The sequence below is a fragment of the Neophocaena asiaeorientalis genome, unplaced genomic scaffold (genome assembly GCF_003031525.2).
Source record: "Neophocaena asiaeorientalis asiaeorientalis breed wild unplaced genomic scaffold, Neophocaena_asiaeorientalis_V1.1 scaffold450, whole genome shotgun sequence".
Classification (NCBI taxonomy): Eukaryota; Metazoa; Chordata; class Mammalia; order Artiodactyla; family Phocoenidae; genus Neophocaena; species Neophocaena asiaeorientalis.
In genome coordinates, this window is record NW_020175674.1 from 4,403,427 (window position 1) to 4,419,817 (window position 16,391).

At 45.9% G+C, this 16,391-nt stretch overlaps 1 protein-coding gene across 1 annotated transcript in view; it reads right to left on the minus strand.

Annotated features, from left to right (window-relative positions):
• Positions 1–16,391, minus strand: part of SMAP1 (small ArfGAP 1) — a 147,850-nt gene that overhangs the window by 15,478 nt on the left and 115,981 nt on the right. The window contains exon 8 of the mRNA XM_024731903.1: positions 8,603–8,693. Within this exon, the coding sequence (XP_024587671.1) occupies positions 8,603–8,693 (91 nt within the window). The remainder of the gene's footprint in view (positions 1–8,602; positions 8,694–16,391) is intronic.

Genomic DNA, 16,391 nt, shown 5'->3' on the forward strand with positions numbered 1-16,391 from the left:
GTCATTTTTGGATTCTGTCGGCATGTGAACACACTGAGAGAGACAGGCACGCCCCACGTGCTCACACTTGCACCACACTGACTGCCTAGGCCCTGTCCCCCCATCCTCTGTCAGAGAGAGGGCGCAGCTGTCTCCTCAATCAGTGTTGGCACAGAGCAAAAGCTCCACAAATACTGGTGAATTGAAATGCTTTCCAAACACAGACCAGAGGGTTTCTCGGGGACAGCAGAGCCGTGGGGAAAAACGACAGTCAGGGAGCGATCCTGCTTCTGCTAGGAGAAGGGAAATAATGACACTGATTCTGAAAAGAACCAGTGGTCTGGTTACAAACCCCTCTTGGTCTCTGCCCTCTGCACTCCTCCACATCTGGCCCTCGCTGAGCCTTCCTCCCGGGAAGCCTCCTCCTCTGTGTCCACGTTCTCCTGGAAGACCCTGCAGCCACTGCTGCCGGTACCCCTGCCGTCCCCCTTCCTGGTCTCAAAGCCTCGGCGCCACACGACCCGCCACCTCGGTACCGCGACTGCATCCCAGCTGGAATCCCTACTCCAGGCCACCATGGCAGTGAGGCTGCAGTTCTCTCTCAATCAGAACCCTGTCCTCCAGCATCACTCTGTCCACAGCTGGGAGCATCGCTGCAACACACCGCACACACCACACACACACGCCACACACACACCACACACATACCACAGACACCACACACATACCACACTACACACATACACACCCCCCCACACACACACATACCACACCCGCCCCCACACACACACACACAACGGCCCACGCCTGGGTCGGCCTCCTCCGTACTCCCCTCTGCACAGCTCTGCTCCAAGCACCACCACAGCCCTGACCCGTCGGTCATCCGAAGCTGTCTGCTCAACAAGAAGTAGATGGGCTTTAAATCACAAGATACTCTACAAAGGGGAGGCGCGAGGAGCTCGTGTATCTGGGGGCTCGCTCGCCCTTCCTGGTGCCCACTCACGCTAAAGATGACCCCCAGGACACATGAGAGTTTGCCTGACGTCAGTTTGCACAGCATGAAAAATTCATCTGTTCCTCCTCTGACTAGCAGCAGCAAGAAAAGTAACCTCTGAGTGGAGGAAAATAAAATGCAAATTGTGAATTTTGGCACTATGCCAGGTTTCACGCTGAATTTTCACAAACATCTCTCTTCCACAATCCCACTCTTCCCTGAACAACAGTCCTCTGTCTTCTCATCTCCAGACTGCACGTGGATGCATCCCCACTTGTACTACTAGACACAAACGGAGCTGTGCTCTCCCGTATTTACCAGAGTCCCGTGAACTTGGCTGGTGCTCAGTAAATATTAATGAATTTATCCTTTACTTGAATGTCAGAGGCATTAGCTGGTCATAATCTATTTGCACAAATGATAAAAAATCTCAAAGAGCAGCATGAGATTTCGTGTATTACTAATCTAGCGTAAGGCAGAGAGGGACATGGTAAGTAGTGGAAGTTATGTTTTTCATTATTGTTCTTGACTGACCGTGAACACTCAGCCTTGAGCACACCCTGGCTGCAATGAAAGGTGCCGAGTCTAATTCTTCACCCGTAACTAGTGAGGCGTCATCCTGAGAAGGAGCGAATCTGAAGTGCAAACAGCACGGATCAAAGAAAGAAGCCTGCTCCCATGAGATGCAGTGATGCTCTCCTTAACGGCAAAACTCCTTCTTCTTAAAACTTTGTATGTTTTCATGTTACTCAAAGAGCCCTTTTCATTTTCTACTCAAGAAACCATTTAAAGCCTTTTCCTTAATAAAAATGTTACTTGGAATTCCTTTATATTAAAACACACACTTGCCTTATGAAAGGAAATAAACTCCCACGTGTGTTACCTTGTAAACTCAAGTCACAGACATTCATTTGAAGCATATTAAAATTTTCAAGCTTCAAACTGTTTTCAAAAGCTTAAAAAAAGATGGCTGAGAGTCAAGTGGAATTATTTATTTTTAGTTAACTTTTCTTACTGCTAAGTAGATGGCTTTTAGGCTAATCTACTGAAATGACTGAGTGGCCTTAACATTTGCTGTGAACCTCCTGCTCTGTTTACCCCTTCCTTTCCAAGCCCCTCCTGCCGCAGGTCCCCGCAAGCTGGGGGACTCTGGGGCAGTGGGTGCCCTGTGGACGGGTATGACAGCGCTGAGAGGGGTCCGCAGTGCCGCCACCTCTCAGGGGACACACACACTGACCGAGAGCATCTGAAACTGCTGAGAAGCGGTTTCAGAAGTAAACGTCGTAGAACTGATTGCTTTTTAAAAATTATATAAATATACAGCTTTCATATGTATATAAGATATATATCTCAAACACTTCTGTACCACTTTACAGCCTCAAGAGACAAGAACTCTGCAAGTATGAAGCCAGACTGTACAGGACAGGTCAGCTCTCTGCAGCCACCGCTCTCCCCGGCACCCCCGCCCCCGACAAGTCCCCACAGAGACACGTGCTCCCCACTCTGTGCACAGTACCGTGCTGCCTATGTCACACTCTCCACTCGTTCACGCTCTGGCCAACAACCACGGAGAGGCTCTTGCGTTCACTTCCTGGTGAAGACGCCAGAGCCCAGGGCACCGCCGCTAACTCCAGGGCTCCCCCGTGCCACAATGCTGCCAGCTGTCCCCTGGACAAATGGGCCTAACGTCTGTCTTATGCGACACAGTGTCAGCTGGCAGTCTCGGAATTTCATTTCCTATCAGAGCTCAACACAGTGTTAACCGTTAAGAACACGGGTCAGACTCTGTCATCTACCAGTGGTGTGACTTTGGGCAACTTACTTAACCTCCCTGCACCTCAGCTGCTTCATTCGTAAAATGAAAACAACGGTAGTTCACCAATTTCAGGGCTGTTGCAAAGATCCAACGAATAAATGTCTGTAAACACTCAAAACAGTGGCTGGCACTCGGTAGGCACTATCTCAGTGTTTCTTAAAGTAACAAGATGACAATTTAATTACTACTTGAGTCAAACATCTTGCTGCGGTTCATCTACGAGCCGAGACTGGACTGTGAAGACAGGGAGAACTGGGTTTGAACCCAGTTCTGTCGTCCAGAAGCCGCGCCTTGGAAGCCAACTTCTGTCAGCTTCAGTATCCTTGTCTATTAAAAAAAAAAAAAAAAGGTGGGGGGAAGAAGGAAAAGGGGCAAAGATGTGTGTGTGTGTACAGTATGCTCCCCGCTGAAGGGACGTCGCAGGCTGACACGCACCTGGGCCAGGGGCTGCGCAGAGGCTTCCTGCCTGCAGAGCCGTCTCCACTGCAGAGGCCTCGCCCACCCTGGAGAAAGGCCACGGGATGCAACTCTGGCCCGGCGGGTCCCTGAGAACTCTGCTGGGGGATCTTCTGGGAGAAGTTTTCCCTCCTGAGAAAAGCAACTGCTGCACCAAAGTTTGGACGTGGTCCTGAGGCCGGGGGGCTGGGGCCGGAGCTTAGAGCCAGGGCTCCGAGGGGGACGGGACAGTGGGCAGGAAAGAGGAGCCCAGCTCCCGACCTCACCGCCCCCCGCGCCGCCCCCCAAACTGCTCGCCCGCTACAACTGTCAGACGCCGCCCATCTCAGCCACGCTCAGACGCTCAGCCACCTGCAGTCACGAGGCGCCTCATCCACAGCCGTGTTCGCTCCTTCAACACCTGAGCGTCGCCTGCCTGCTTCCTGTGGCCGGCACAGTCCCCGGAGGCCCGTGAAGATGCCCTCCTGCTCTCGGCCCAGGTCTGGCAGGGCTGCGCCCTCGTCCCCGGGTTGCCGTGCTGGTTCTCCCGCTGGCCTGCCTGTCGCCCTCGGCTGCCTCCCAGCCCGGACTCGGGGCCACGCGAGGAGCTGCTGGCAGCCGGGTCTCCCCCAGCGACGCGGGCCCCCACCTGCCTGCTCTCCCTCCACAGGTGTGATCACACAGAACTACCACCAATTCCCGAGACCTCCTTTTTGAAAGGGTAATAATAGTCTATAATCGTTCGCGGACCATACTCTTGGCAGCAGAAAAAATAAACATTTTTATCGGGTTTTAAGCCATAGCTGAAAAGCGTAACAGACTACAAAATTACTTCGGGCACTCACGCTAGACAGAGCGGCCCTTTTCCTCCCTCCCTGGAAAACAACTATCCCAAGCCCCGGATCCGCCCGAGTGTACAGCTCCGGGCCGCAGGCGGGGTCCAGGGCTGGGCCACGGCTGGCATTCTTTCAGTCCGCCCAGTCACAAGCTTGCTTCACTTGACAGCGTATGGCCTTTGAAAAACAGAAATCTCCCTGCAGGAGTTTTCTGCTTTAAAGGTAACTAGAGTGTTTTCTGTGGGTGTTTCATCCTTTAGTTTGTTTTCTGTCCAGAAAATCTTATAAAAACAAAAAAATTTAAGGAAAAAAAGTAATATATTCACCTCTCCTTATATAAAACTGGAATATATATTACTAGATCATTAAGCTGGTTATTTACTAAAAACCACATTTAACTAGCATTGTCAACCCACCTGAACTTGGCTGCTGTGATAAGCTAATGCTTTTATTTCCTGAAACAGAGGCATGAAGCGAAGACTTTAAAACTTGCCCAAAGCTGTACTGTATGTTCCTTTGAGCTTTTCAATTAAGAAAAAACTGAGGAAGCCTCTATCTAAATACATCTCTACAGTTCAGTATGATTTTCATCACCGAGCTCACAGTCGATTCTCTGTGAGCTCTTTCGAGGTCCCCGAGTCACACACACAAACACACACACACCCCGCCCCGTGCCCAATGGGCCTGCGGTCAAGGCCTCCTGAGCAGGGAGCAGGGAGCAGGCGGCAGCGGTGCGCACACGGAACAGACACCCGCGGAGGGCTCCCCACCTCTGGGGAGACTGAGCTGAAGCCTGCAGTTTACGATGCTGCTCAAGCCTTCCACTGACAGCCGGTGCTCACCCCTGAAGACTCTAATCTCAGATGGGATCTTCTAGAAAAAGAAAGAAAGAAAAAAAGCCTGGGGGATTATCCTAACCAACTGCTAAGCAGTCTGTCAGTTTTCATCATGTGAGGACAGACAGGAGCATACAGTGTAGGGGCGTGGCGAGCACAGGCCCTGGAAGCCAGTTTCAATTCTCTTCTCACACAGCGGGGGACACATTCTAGGCAAGCGGGTCTGTGTCTGGAGCATCCAGGGCTTGTTCATTCTGGGCCTCAGTCGAGAGGGGCCCTAAGATCTTGGTTATTTCCAAGATCAGAGGGCAGGTAATAACCAAGTCGATGACCCCACTTCTGATATCAGACAGTAAAGCACTGAATAAATAGTATTTCTACAAGCTTCCAACGTGAGTTAACACCCAAAGGCAAAGTCACCCTTGCAGGAACGATCGAGCACATCCTCAAGTCCAGCAGAGCTCAGCCTCAGTCACCACCCACACACTCGTGTACGCTTCGTGCCCATCACAGGGCACAGCTGAGTAAGGCCTGCAAAGCTAAAAACCTTTGGCCCTTTTCAGGAAAGAATTTGCTGACCCTCGCTGCTAGAAAGTATACAGACAGCATTTTATATTTGACCTTGGGATGGGGAGTAGATCTGGAAAAGTGAGCCGAAGAAAACAGGTTAAAAAAAAGATTTGCCAAAAGGCCGTTTAAAGGGAAGTTCGAATTTCTAAAACATGATCTTGACTCTCACGCTACAGGAGTCCACTGAACGTGATCCTGAGCGCACAGTAACCCTGGGATCCTGGCCCGCCATGGCTGTGTAACTGAACTAACCCTGTGGGAATTTTCTCTGTATTTTCTGCAAATGTTTTCAGTTTACGCCTGTTCTGGTCTCATTCACATGGGGATATGCCATCTTTTCTGCACGACCATAAATCAGACTGCACGGCACCTGCCCCTCCTCCCCACTGTGTCTCACTTTACAGGGGAAAACCAGAGCGCCACGCTCACCTTGGGCAGCAGAAAAACAGTCTGCTGCTCAAGGGCGACAGCAACTATCGATCCGGTTTGGGAGTGCTGTTCTCTGAAAGTCTGGAAGTGCCTTCCAGGTTACTGAGAAGCAGCAGGAGGGAAGCGCTGCAATGTGCTCTGGGTAGGGCTCTCGGTCTCCTGCTGCTAACACTCCCTCAGCAAGACCCCCAATCCCTCTTTCTGACCCTAGCGCCCACCCTGCCACCTCTGGAGCTGTTCCAGCTCATGATCCAGAATCGCCCATCGCCCACAAAGCCCTCTCTACGCCCTTAACCTCTCCCTCAAACACTGCCACTCCTTCCTGCCCTAGGCAGACCTCGGTTCTCCTCTAAGGACACGGGTTCCTGACGCTCTCCCCCGTCTAAAAAGACAGCAGCCTTCCCGATCACAGGCCCGTGAGTGAGAGAAGCGGAACCGCTGCCAGCGCGGCTGACTCTCCCAGACACTGACACCAGAAGAGGGGTGCTGCCATCCCCAAACCCTAAAACCCAGGGACTCTGAGACTGGGTGGTGGAGGCAGGGACACGCGGACAGGAGCTCGACAAACAGAGATACCGTGTGACAGTGAACGGCTGGAAGGCAGAGACGCCCGCGCTGACCCACGCACTGAGAGCGAGAGGAACAAGCATTTGCGGAGGTCAGGGGTCGAGCTCCAGGCTCGCAACTACGCAGCAGCACCGCGCCAAGGGCTGGGCACCCGAGACCAGTTCCGCCACCTGTCCCCCGGGCCCCAGCCCGCGCGGCTCCTGGGGACCGCCTAGCAGGCCCGCCTGTCCCGCAGGGTCACTCCCCAAGGGAAACACCCTACAACTTCCACCCAGCAGCAAACCCCACTGGCGCCCTCTCTCAAAGCAGGCCCAGAACCGGCTACTTCTCGCAGCTCCCGTGGCCACCACCCCCTTCCACCTGTCTCACCAGCCTGCAGTCTCACCAGCCTGCAGCCTTGCCTTGCTACACTATTCTCAACAGGGTAGCCGTAAGGGCTCCTAAAAAACCCAAGTCGGATGAGGTACTTCTTTGCTTGAATCCTCCAGTGCATTTCCAGGACACTCAGAGTAGGAGCCTTAGTCAGGTCCCAGGGTCACTCGCCAGCAGCCACGCCAGGGCCCTCCTCCTGGCCCCGCCCGCTCCCGGCGGGGATGCCCAGGGCCACTGCACCCGCCCTGGCCTCACCGCGCACGGCCAGGGAGCCCCAGCCTCCTCAGGTCTTCCCTCCGACGGTATCTCAGGGGGCCCCCAACACCCACCCCCCGAACCCTGCTTAAAATCACATCACTGCTTTCGTTCTCTTTTAGCTACAGCACTTAGCAAACATGACCATGATGTATCTTACTTAACTATCTCTTCACTGTTTCCCCAGACAGGGGTCAGGTACTTTCGTCTGTCTTCCCTCACAGCTCTCTCCCCAGTGCCTACGACGGCGCCCGGACACACGGCAGACACTTCAGGAGGAGGTGTGAGGTCAGTGAGTGAGTCTGTAGGGTAAGGGCCAGGCCTGGCTCAGCTCTTAGGTTTCTAAGTTATGGACCGATAACCAGGCACTCACGGCCGGGAAGGAAATGCTGCCGCCGAGACAAAGGCGCGTGGAGTCCTAGTAGGATCTTTCCGTACTGTGGCAGTAAGTCTTTTTTCTCATTTATAGCAAAGGAAATAAAATACAGAAATTATGAGAACTAGTATTCAACACAATTATATTTAGAGCCCTTGGACTAAGCCCTATTTTTATATTTCTGATATACCACTTATTTTCACCACCATAGAAGATGTTTATCTATAAGGGGTATATCTGCATGATACACCAGTTTCCTAAGTAAGACAAAAACATTCAGTTGTAATTCTTAAGACAGAAAACAATTTTCTCAATAGAACAAAGATCAATTTTTAGAAAAGCAGTGTATGAAGGTCGACTCTACCTTCCTACTATCTTTCACTGTTTTCCTGTTATTAATCTTTCCCTAAACTAAAAAAAATTTCTAAATTAATTACTGCTGAAGGCTCAGATATTACTAAAAATAACCATTTATCAAGCTATTTTAAAAGGAAGAGGAGAAAACTGTAAAAAGAGCTGACAGTATTTGTAGATAAGGACAGTACAAGCACTCCTTGAATGGACGTCTGTTTACTCACCAGGCAGACAACATCTATCTGTCGGCCATAAGAATAAATATGACATTAAAATGAGCACAGACATTCTTATTGTCATCAGACACATAAAATGAATCTAGCCACGAGATCTGGGTATAAAGCATGTTGCTTCAGCTAACCAAAATTAAAGTGGCCTTTAAAATAGCACATGTTATAATAAGGCTACACCACAATTATTTTGCTAAGGGACCCCCCTTCCAACAAAACTAAATAGAGAAGGCGGGGTGGGGTGGGGGGAGAAAACATTTCAAATGCTGAGACGTCACAGTCCACCAAGCCTTTGAAGAGTACTTTGTTATCCTCTCTCCCCAAGGAACTCATTACTTGTATTTCCATGAAGGCACTGCTGACAGACACCAGCTCCCTTATTAAAGATTTCCCTTTTGGTGGGAACTCAAAACACTAAACATACCATTTTCAAATTCAATTAACAGGTATCTTTTGGCACACTGATGATAAAGCTATTATATTCGTTTCAAGTAAACGTTTCAATTGTTTTGTAACTCTAATTAATGATGACTTGTATTTTTTTACTACTTACCGAGTCCTAACAGATCAACAGTGGGCTCTGCAGCGTTTTTAGGGCTGGTACTTTTTTTAGGCTCCAATTGCTGATCTTCTTTCTTCTGCAGCTTTAAAGTAAACAATCAGATTTATTATTTTTTTTTCAAATAAACTGAACAAGACTTTTAAGCCCCAATTAGGCATAGTTTTGATAAAGTTCGTGTAATGTAGCCTATGAAGAAGCATAGTGTGATAAAGCTTAGAGCATTCATTATCATAAACTTAAAAACAATCATTGAACTTGAACTGATAAACCGGACACGAGGACCCCAAAACAGTGAATGCAGAAATGTAATCTTAATGTAATTGTTCCTAAGCATGTAAATCCTTCACATGAACATTCCACACTCTTACAGTATTATAACAGTGTATTATACTTGCTCGCTCCTGCTGCCGGGCAGGCCCCGGGTCCTCGCGAGCAGAGCAGAGGCCACCGGCACTAACGGAACCTGATATGATGTGCAGGCAGACCTTGTTTTACCGCTCTTCCCTTTACTGTGCTTCACAGATATCACGCTGCTTACAAACTGAAACTCTGTGGCGACCTGCGTGGAGCATTCTTCCAACAGCATTTGCTCACTTTGTGTTTCTGTGTCACATTTTGGCAATTCTCACAATATTTCAAACTTTTCATATTTGCTACGGTGCTCTGTGATCAGTGATCTTTGATGTTACTCTGTAACTGTTCTGGGGGAGCCACGAACCACACCCATGTAAGACTGCAAACTTAATCAATAAACATTGTGTGTGTTCTGACTGCTCTACCCACCAGTGGTTCTCCATCTCCCTCCCTCTCCTTGGGCCTCCCCAGTCCCTGAGACACAATACAGAAATTAAGCCAATGAGTAACCCTACAGGGGTCTCCAAGTGTTCAAGAAAAGGAACAGTCGCATGTCTCTCACTTTAAATCAAAAGCTAGAAATGATTAAGCTTAGCGAGGAAGCCACGTTAAAAGCCCAGATTGACCACAAGTAGGCTTTCTGCACCAAACAGCCAAGTTGTGAATGCGGAACAAAAGTTCTTGAAGGAAGTTAAAATCGAATAGTCTTAGTGCTGATGTGGAGAAAGTTTCAATGGTCTGGACAGAAGATCAGACCAGCCACAACATTCCCTTAAGCCAAAGCCTAATCCAGAGCAAGGCTCTAACTCTCTTTAACTCCCTGAAGGCTGAGAGAGATGAGGAAGCCGCAGAAGCAAAGTCTGAAGCCAGCAGAGGCTGGTCCATGAGGCTGAAGGAAAAGAGCTGTCTCCATAAGAACAAAGTGCAAGGGGAAGCAGCACGTGCTGATGGAGAAGCTGCAGCAAGTTACCCAGAAGATCCAGCTGAGATAATTCGTGAAGGTGAACAGATTTTCAAGGTAGACGAAACAGCCTTCTACTGGAAGAAGATGCCATCTAGGACTTTCATAGCTGGAGAGGAGAAGTCACTGCCAGGCTGTGAAGCTTCAGAGGGCAGGCTGACTCTCCTGTTAGGAGCTAATGCAGCTGGCGACTTTAAGTGGAAGCCAATGCTCATCTACCGTTCCAAAAATCCTAGGGCCCTTAAGAATTACCCTCAATCTGTGCTGCCTGTGCTCTCTAAATGGGACAGAAAGCCTGCATGACAGCACATCTGTTTACAACATGGCTTACTGAGTGTTTTAAACCATGTACTGCTCAGAAAACAAGGTTCCTTTCAAAATGTGACTGCTCGTTGACAATGCACCTGGTCACCCCAGAGCTCAGGTGGAGACAGACAACAAGATTCATGTTGTTTTCACGCCTGGTAATATAACGTCTATTCTGCCGCCCGCGGATCAAGGAGTCACTTTGACTTTCAAGTTTTATTCTTTAAGAAATACATTTTGGGGCTTCCCTGGTGGCGCAGTGGTTGAGAGTCCGCCTGCCGATGCAGGGGACACGAGTTCGTGCCCCGGTCTAGGAAGATCCCACATGCCACGGTGTGGCTGGGCCCGTGAGCCATGGCTGCTGAGCCTGTGCTCCGCAGCGGGAGAGGCCGCAACAGTGAGAGGCCCGCGTACCGCAAAAAAAAAAAAGAAATACATTTTGTAAGGAGACAGCTGCCACAGATAGTGATTCCTCTGATGGATCTGAGCAAAGTCATTTGAAAACCTGGAAAGGATTCATCATTCTAGATACCATTAAGAACATTCGTGATTCATGGGAAGAGGTCCAAACATTAACAGAAGTTTGGAAGAAGTTGATTCCAACCCTCATGGATGACTTGGAGGGGGGTTTAAGACTTCATGGAGGAAGGAACTGCAGATGTGGTGAAAACAGCATGAGAACTAAAATTAGAAGTGGAGCCTGAAGATGTATGGTGTTGGCCAAAAGGTTCACTCAGTTTTTTCTGTAAGATGTCTCTATTAGCACTTAGTTGTCTTTAACTTCATTCAAAACAATTTTGTTAGCTTGTATGTGACAGCTGTCATATCAGCGTGCTTTTAAAACAAAGACAACAAAGATGTCAAATTCTAAATTATGCTTTATTATTTCAAGAGAGGTAAAAATGCAAATGAAACACAATAAAAGATTTGTGCAGTGTGTGGAGAAGGTGCTGTGACTGATCCAACGTGTCAAAACTGGTTTGCGAAATTTCGTGCTGGAGATTTCTCGCTAGACGATGCTCCATGGTCGGGTAGACCAGTTGAAGTTGATAGCAATCAAACTGAGACATTAATTGAGAACAATCAACGTTATACCACGCGGGAGACAGCCGACATACTCAAAATGTCCAAATCAAGCGCTGAAAATCATCTGCACCAGCTTGGTTATGTTCATCACTTTGACGTTTGGGTTCCATGTAAGTTAAGTGAAAAAAACCTTCGTGACTGTATTTCCGCATGCCATTCCCTACTGAAACGTAATGAAAATGTTCCGATTTTAAAACAAACTGTGACCGGAGATGAAAAGTGGACACTGCACGACAATGTGGAACGGAAGAGATCGTGGGGCAAGGGAAATGAACCACCACCAACCACATCAAAGGTCAGTCTTCATCCAAAGACGGTGATGCTGTGTATACGGTGGGATTGGAAAGGAGTCCTCTATTACGAGCTCCTTCCAGAAAACCAAACGATTAATTCCAACAAGTACTGCTCCCAATTAGACCAACTGAAAGCAGCACTCGACAGTAAGCACCCAGATTTAGTCAACAGAAAATGCACAGTTTTCTATCAGAATGATACAAGACCACATATTGCTTTGATGACCAGGCAAAAACTGTTACAGCTTGGCTGGGAAGTTCTGATTCCACCGCCGTAGTCACCAGACATTGCACCTTTGGATTTCCAGTTATTTCGGTCTTTACAAAATTCTCTTAATGGAAAAAATTTCAATTCCCTGGAAGACTGTAAAAGGCATCTGGAACAGTCCTTTGCTCAAGAGGATAAAAAGTTTTGGAAGATGCAATTATGAAGTTGCCTGAAAAATGGCAGAAGGTAGTGGGAAAAAGAGGTGACTATACTGTTCAATAAAGTTCTTAGTGAAAATGAAAAATGTGCCCTTTATTTTTACTTAAAAACCGAAGGCACTTTTTGGCCAACCCAATAACTAAATTGCTGCAGTCTCAGGATAAAACTCTCACAGATGAGGAGTTGCTTCTTACGGAGAAGCAAAGAAAAGTGTTTCTTGGGATGGAATCTCCTCCTGGTGAGGATGCTGTGAAGATCGCTGGATGACAACAAAGGATTTAGAATATGACATAAACTTAGTTGATAAAGCAGCACGAGGGTCTGAGAGGAACAACTCCAATTTTGAAAAAATGCTACCGTGGGTAAAATGCTATCGAACAGCATCATATGCAACCGAGAAACCGTTCCTGAAAGGAAGCGTCAATCCACACGGCAAACATCATCACTGCCTCACTTTAAGAAACTGCCGCGGCCGCCCCACCTTCGGCAGCCAGCACCCTGATCAGCCAGCAGCCACCAGCACGGAGGCAGGACCCTCCACCTGCAAAAAGACTACGGCCTGCTGAAGGCCCAGATGATGGTTAGCTTTCTTTCGGCAATACAGTATTTTTAAATTAAGGTATGGCTGAGTAATATTCCACTGAATATGTAGCCCACCTCTCTTATGCCAAGAAAATAAAACATTCATTCATTTGCTCATTTATTTCTCAAACCACTCCCACAAGATCATTTCCTCAACTACCTAAAGAACTCATAGCTCAGCTGTACATGAGTTCATTTTTTGTTAGCTGTACAAATGCATAAATTTCTAAGAACATACATATATATCTCCCCTTACTTGTTTCTGGTCACTTACTGTCTCCCGCTCAGAATCAGCTTTTTAACTAATTAGCCTACCAATCATTATAGATATCAATTCTTTTTTTTTTTTTTTTTTTTTTTTTTTTTTTTTTAAGCAGGTGGACTCTCAACCACTGCGCCATCAGGGAAGCCCTAGATATCAATTCTTTAGTAACCTTCCCAAATACACAATTATCAGCCTGTAACTATATAATTCTCAGAAGTTTAACATAATTCATTTTGCATTCTCTTTTTCAACCTCCAACAGAGGTAAGACTTACCTTGCTTTTTAGCAAAATAATTTCAAAGAAAGCACAGTTTGTAGTAACAAAGTAAGCAATCTTTTCAACTGAATACTTAAACTGCTAGACCTTCCTTCCTTCCTTTTTTTTTTTTAAACTGGACAACCTCTGTTACTCTAAACACTTAAATCTGCAAGAGAAATGGGGGATTAAATGGCCATGAGAGAGCGCACAAACTTAAAACCCTCCCGGGGCAGGCCTTCCCTTGTCACACTCCTTGAAGTACTCTGTATATTATATATGCAAGTGTCACATGTTCAGTTGGCACTTAAAAATCTAATCCCTGACTTAACTTAAAATCAGAAAGCCTTAAAGTTGAAAATAAACTTAGATAATATGGGCAAACTCATTCATTCTGCATTATTAACTGAGGTCAGATATTATATGCCAAATGGGGACAGAGTAACTAAAATTTATTTTCTGTCCCTCAATTCAGATTGATTTCTTTGGTATAATATTTTACTGAATCTTCTTCCGTGCAAAGAAGCACAGCACAAACCTGTGACGGATTCCTTCCTACTCACTTTCTACAGTCTAAGAATCCAGAACCTCTTCAGGCTAAAATGATTTCTTTTTAAAAATTCAAATTCTGGTTATGAGTTATCCTCCCACTCAATTAGAGAACTACCTTTGAAAACATTACTGAGTATGAACTTACCCGCCCCCCAACGTTTGGAAAGGGGAGAAAACGCCAAATCAAGTAACACCGAGGCCCGCTCACAAGCTGGGCTCCCACCCTCAGCACCACTGCAAACAATCTGGAAAGTATCTTTCCTTCCAGACATCACACACCTACACGCATCCCAAGAGTTTCTCTTCTTCCTTGGATTTCGACTGCATCATAGTTTTAAACGGGTGTATGTCAACCATTTCCACAGGAAACTGCGTAACAGAGAGCAGGTGTGTAGGTGAGCAGGGTAAAGAGAAACATGGAGGCGAGAATAAGGAAACGTCCGACACAGAGTTCATCAAACCACAGATGCGGCCCGCCAGTGGGTTCTTGAAGCCCCTTTTATGTATAAGAACTAGATTTTTTTTGGTATTAAAACGATGAAATAGAACATAAAACAGAGCACACTGCACAAAGTAGAGGTAAGCACTCATGAACTGTTTTGCACATTTGTGCACGCATGTGAGCGCATGAAGGCTGGACCATAATGTAAAACAAATTTCTTACCAGAGCCATGGGCTGAGAAACACTTCTAGAGATGGTCTGCTCCTTTGCTGCTACAGTGGGTCAGCTCACTTGAGTGAGCAATGTCTATGCCCTAAACCTTACCGACCACTCCAAATAGAGCTGCTCTACATGGATTTCAATAATTCAGACACGAGTGACCCTTACAGCTGGCATCTCATAGGCTGTCCCACAAATCAAAATGGCAAAAGAGTTGATCACTTTAAAAACTGTTTTGTATCCCTTCAACCCCAAATCCTGCTGAGGCAGCACCGTGAACACATCGGTGTGTGGCGGAGATCATTTTAGAGATCGTTCTGTCACTGCACGGTAATCCAAGTGCTGCCTTATATGCATTAGTGAGAACTACAAAGACTGAATTCAGATGACACTCTTCTTTGCCCGTCAATGTAAACATAAGAAAGTAACCTCATTGTCTGTATTTTAAAACATATTAAAAAATTGAAGGACATGTACCACAGCACTAAACTACATAGGTAAGACATCTTCCTGAAATTCTAGTCAGAATAATGCTTATAACAATACCTTTTAGAGTTAAATATCCATAAAAAGATTTTAATTTTCTATTCAATTTCTTTGGGTGACTTTCCAATAACTGAAATTTAATTCTCAGCCATATTTATAATTATTTTCATAGATCTTTGTGTAACATGACAGGAATAGCCTTCCTAGCCTTAGTTGAGTAATAATATCTAAAAATATAGAGCCAGGAAATTCAAAAAATCTGTGTTTATATATTACCATTATGGAGGTTCAAAAAAGCTCTAAAATAAAATCCTCTAAATCCGCCTGTGACAGTCTTTAAACAGCCTGGATTTATCAAGAAAAGAGATGTGCCCTGAGTTCATCCTGGAAACCCTGTCTAATGGCCACTCTGAAGTCTACTTAGTTTCTACAGCTAAACATAGTTGTCACTCCCTATCTTTACGTATGTAAGAATATACACATATGGAACCTGGTTAATGTCAGAGAAGAACTACAAGTAGATTCCCACAATGTATTCCAGTTAAGCACGTTGTATAATAAACAAACAGGTGTGTAACAGGTTATGCCTTCCTGAGCAAGCTCTTTTGAAATGAACACACCTGATTTCTACCAGACTTGCTTGTAACACAAGCGGTCCTATTTATCACATATTTTCAGGATATAAAAACAGTAAACTTCAAACAAAAATATTACTACACAAACTATTAATTTGACCTTCTGCTCTATAGTGTACCAATTCCATTGTACTTTGCAAAGAATAAAGATAAAATTGAGATATTTGAAATACAGCTATCATATAAAGTCAAATTTTAGAAGACTTAAGAAAGAAAATGCTATTGTCTTGTTAGATTTTGGGGCAGACACAGAACACAGTGTCAGAACAGTAAGTCAAGACCTTGAGAGGCACATTTTCCCTCATGTAACTGTCACCCTTTTGATATTCAAGCAGTATGTACAGAATCATTCCACTTCAAATTCTCCTGCTACTGAAAACATCACGTATGGAATTCGCCTTTTAATAAGTGAAGAATGCAGCTGGCTGTCAATGGGTAAAATTAGGCAATTTATAATTTATTAAACAAACTTTCCTAACAAGCAAGAACCCAGGTCTGCTTAGATAAAGCAATTTTATAAAAATGTAATTTTCCTTAGATTCATACCGAGCAAATGTCTCATTCAAATTATTAAAACCTGTATTAGCAGAAACTTCACTGGCCAATCCTTTCGTAACTCATAAGACTACATCACAGAATGTAACTGAATCAAAAACCACTTAGTTTCCAACTCCTACATTTACCAGCATTTCCTAAGCCTTTAAACAACAGAAATAACAGCTGAGCCTCTAGAATGTGATTCACTATTCTTCAGTTGACCAATTAACGTAAATAATAGTGTTAATATGTAAGACAACTTTCTAAGGTCTAGAGGTAATTATTAGAATTTTTCTTTAAAAACTGACTACATCATAAATTATGCCTTAACTAGTTTGTCTATAATCAGTTTCCTTTAACATTCATAGACTCATACAAC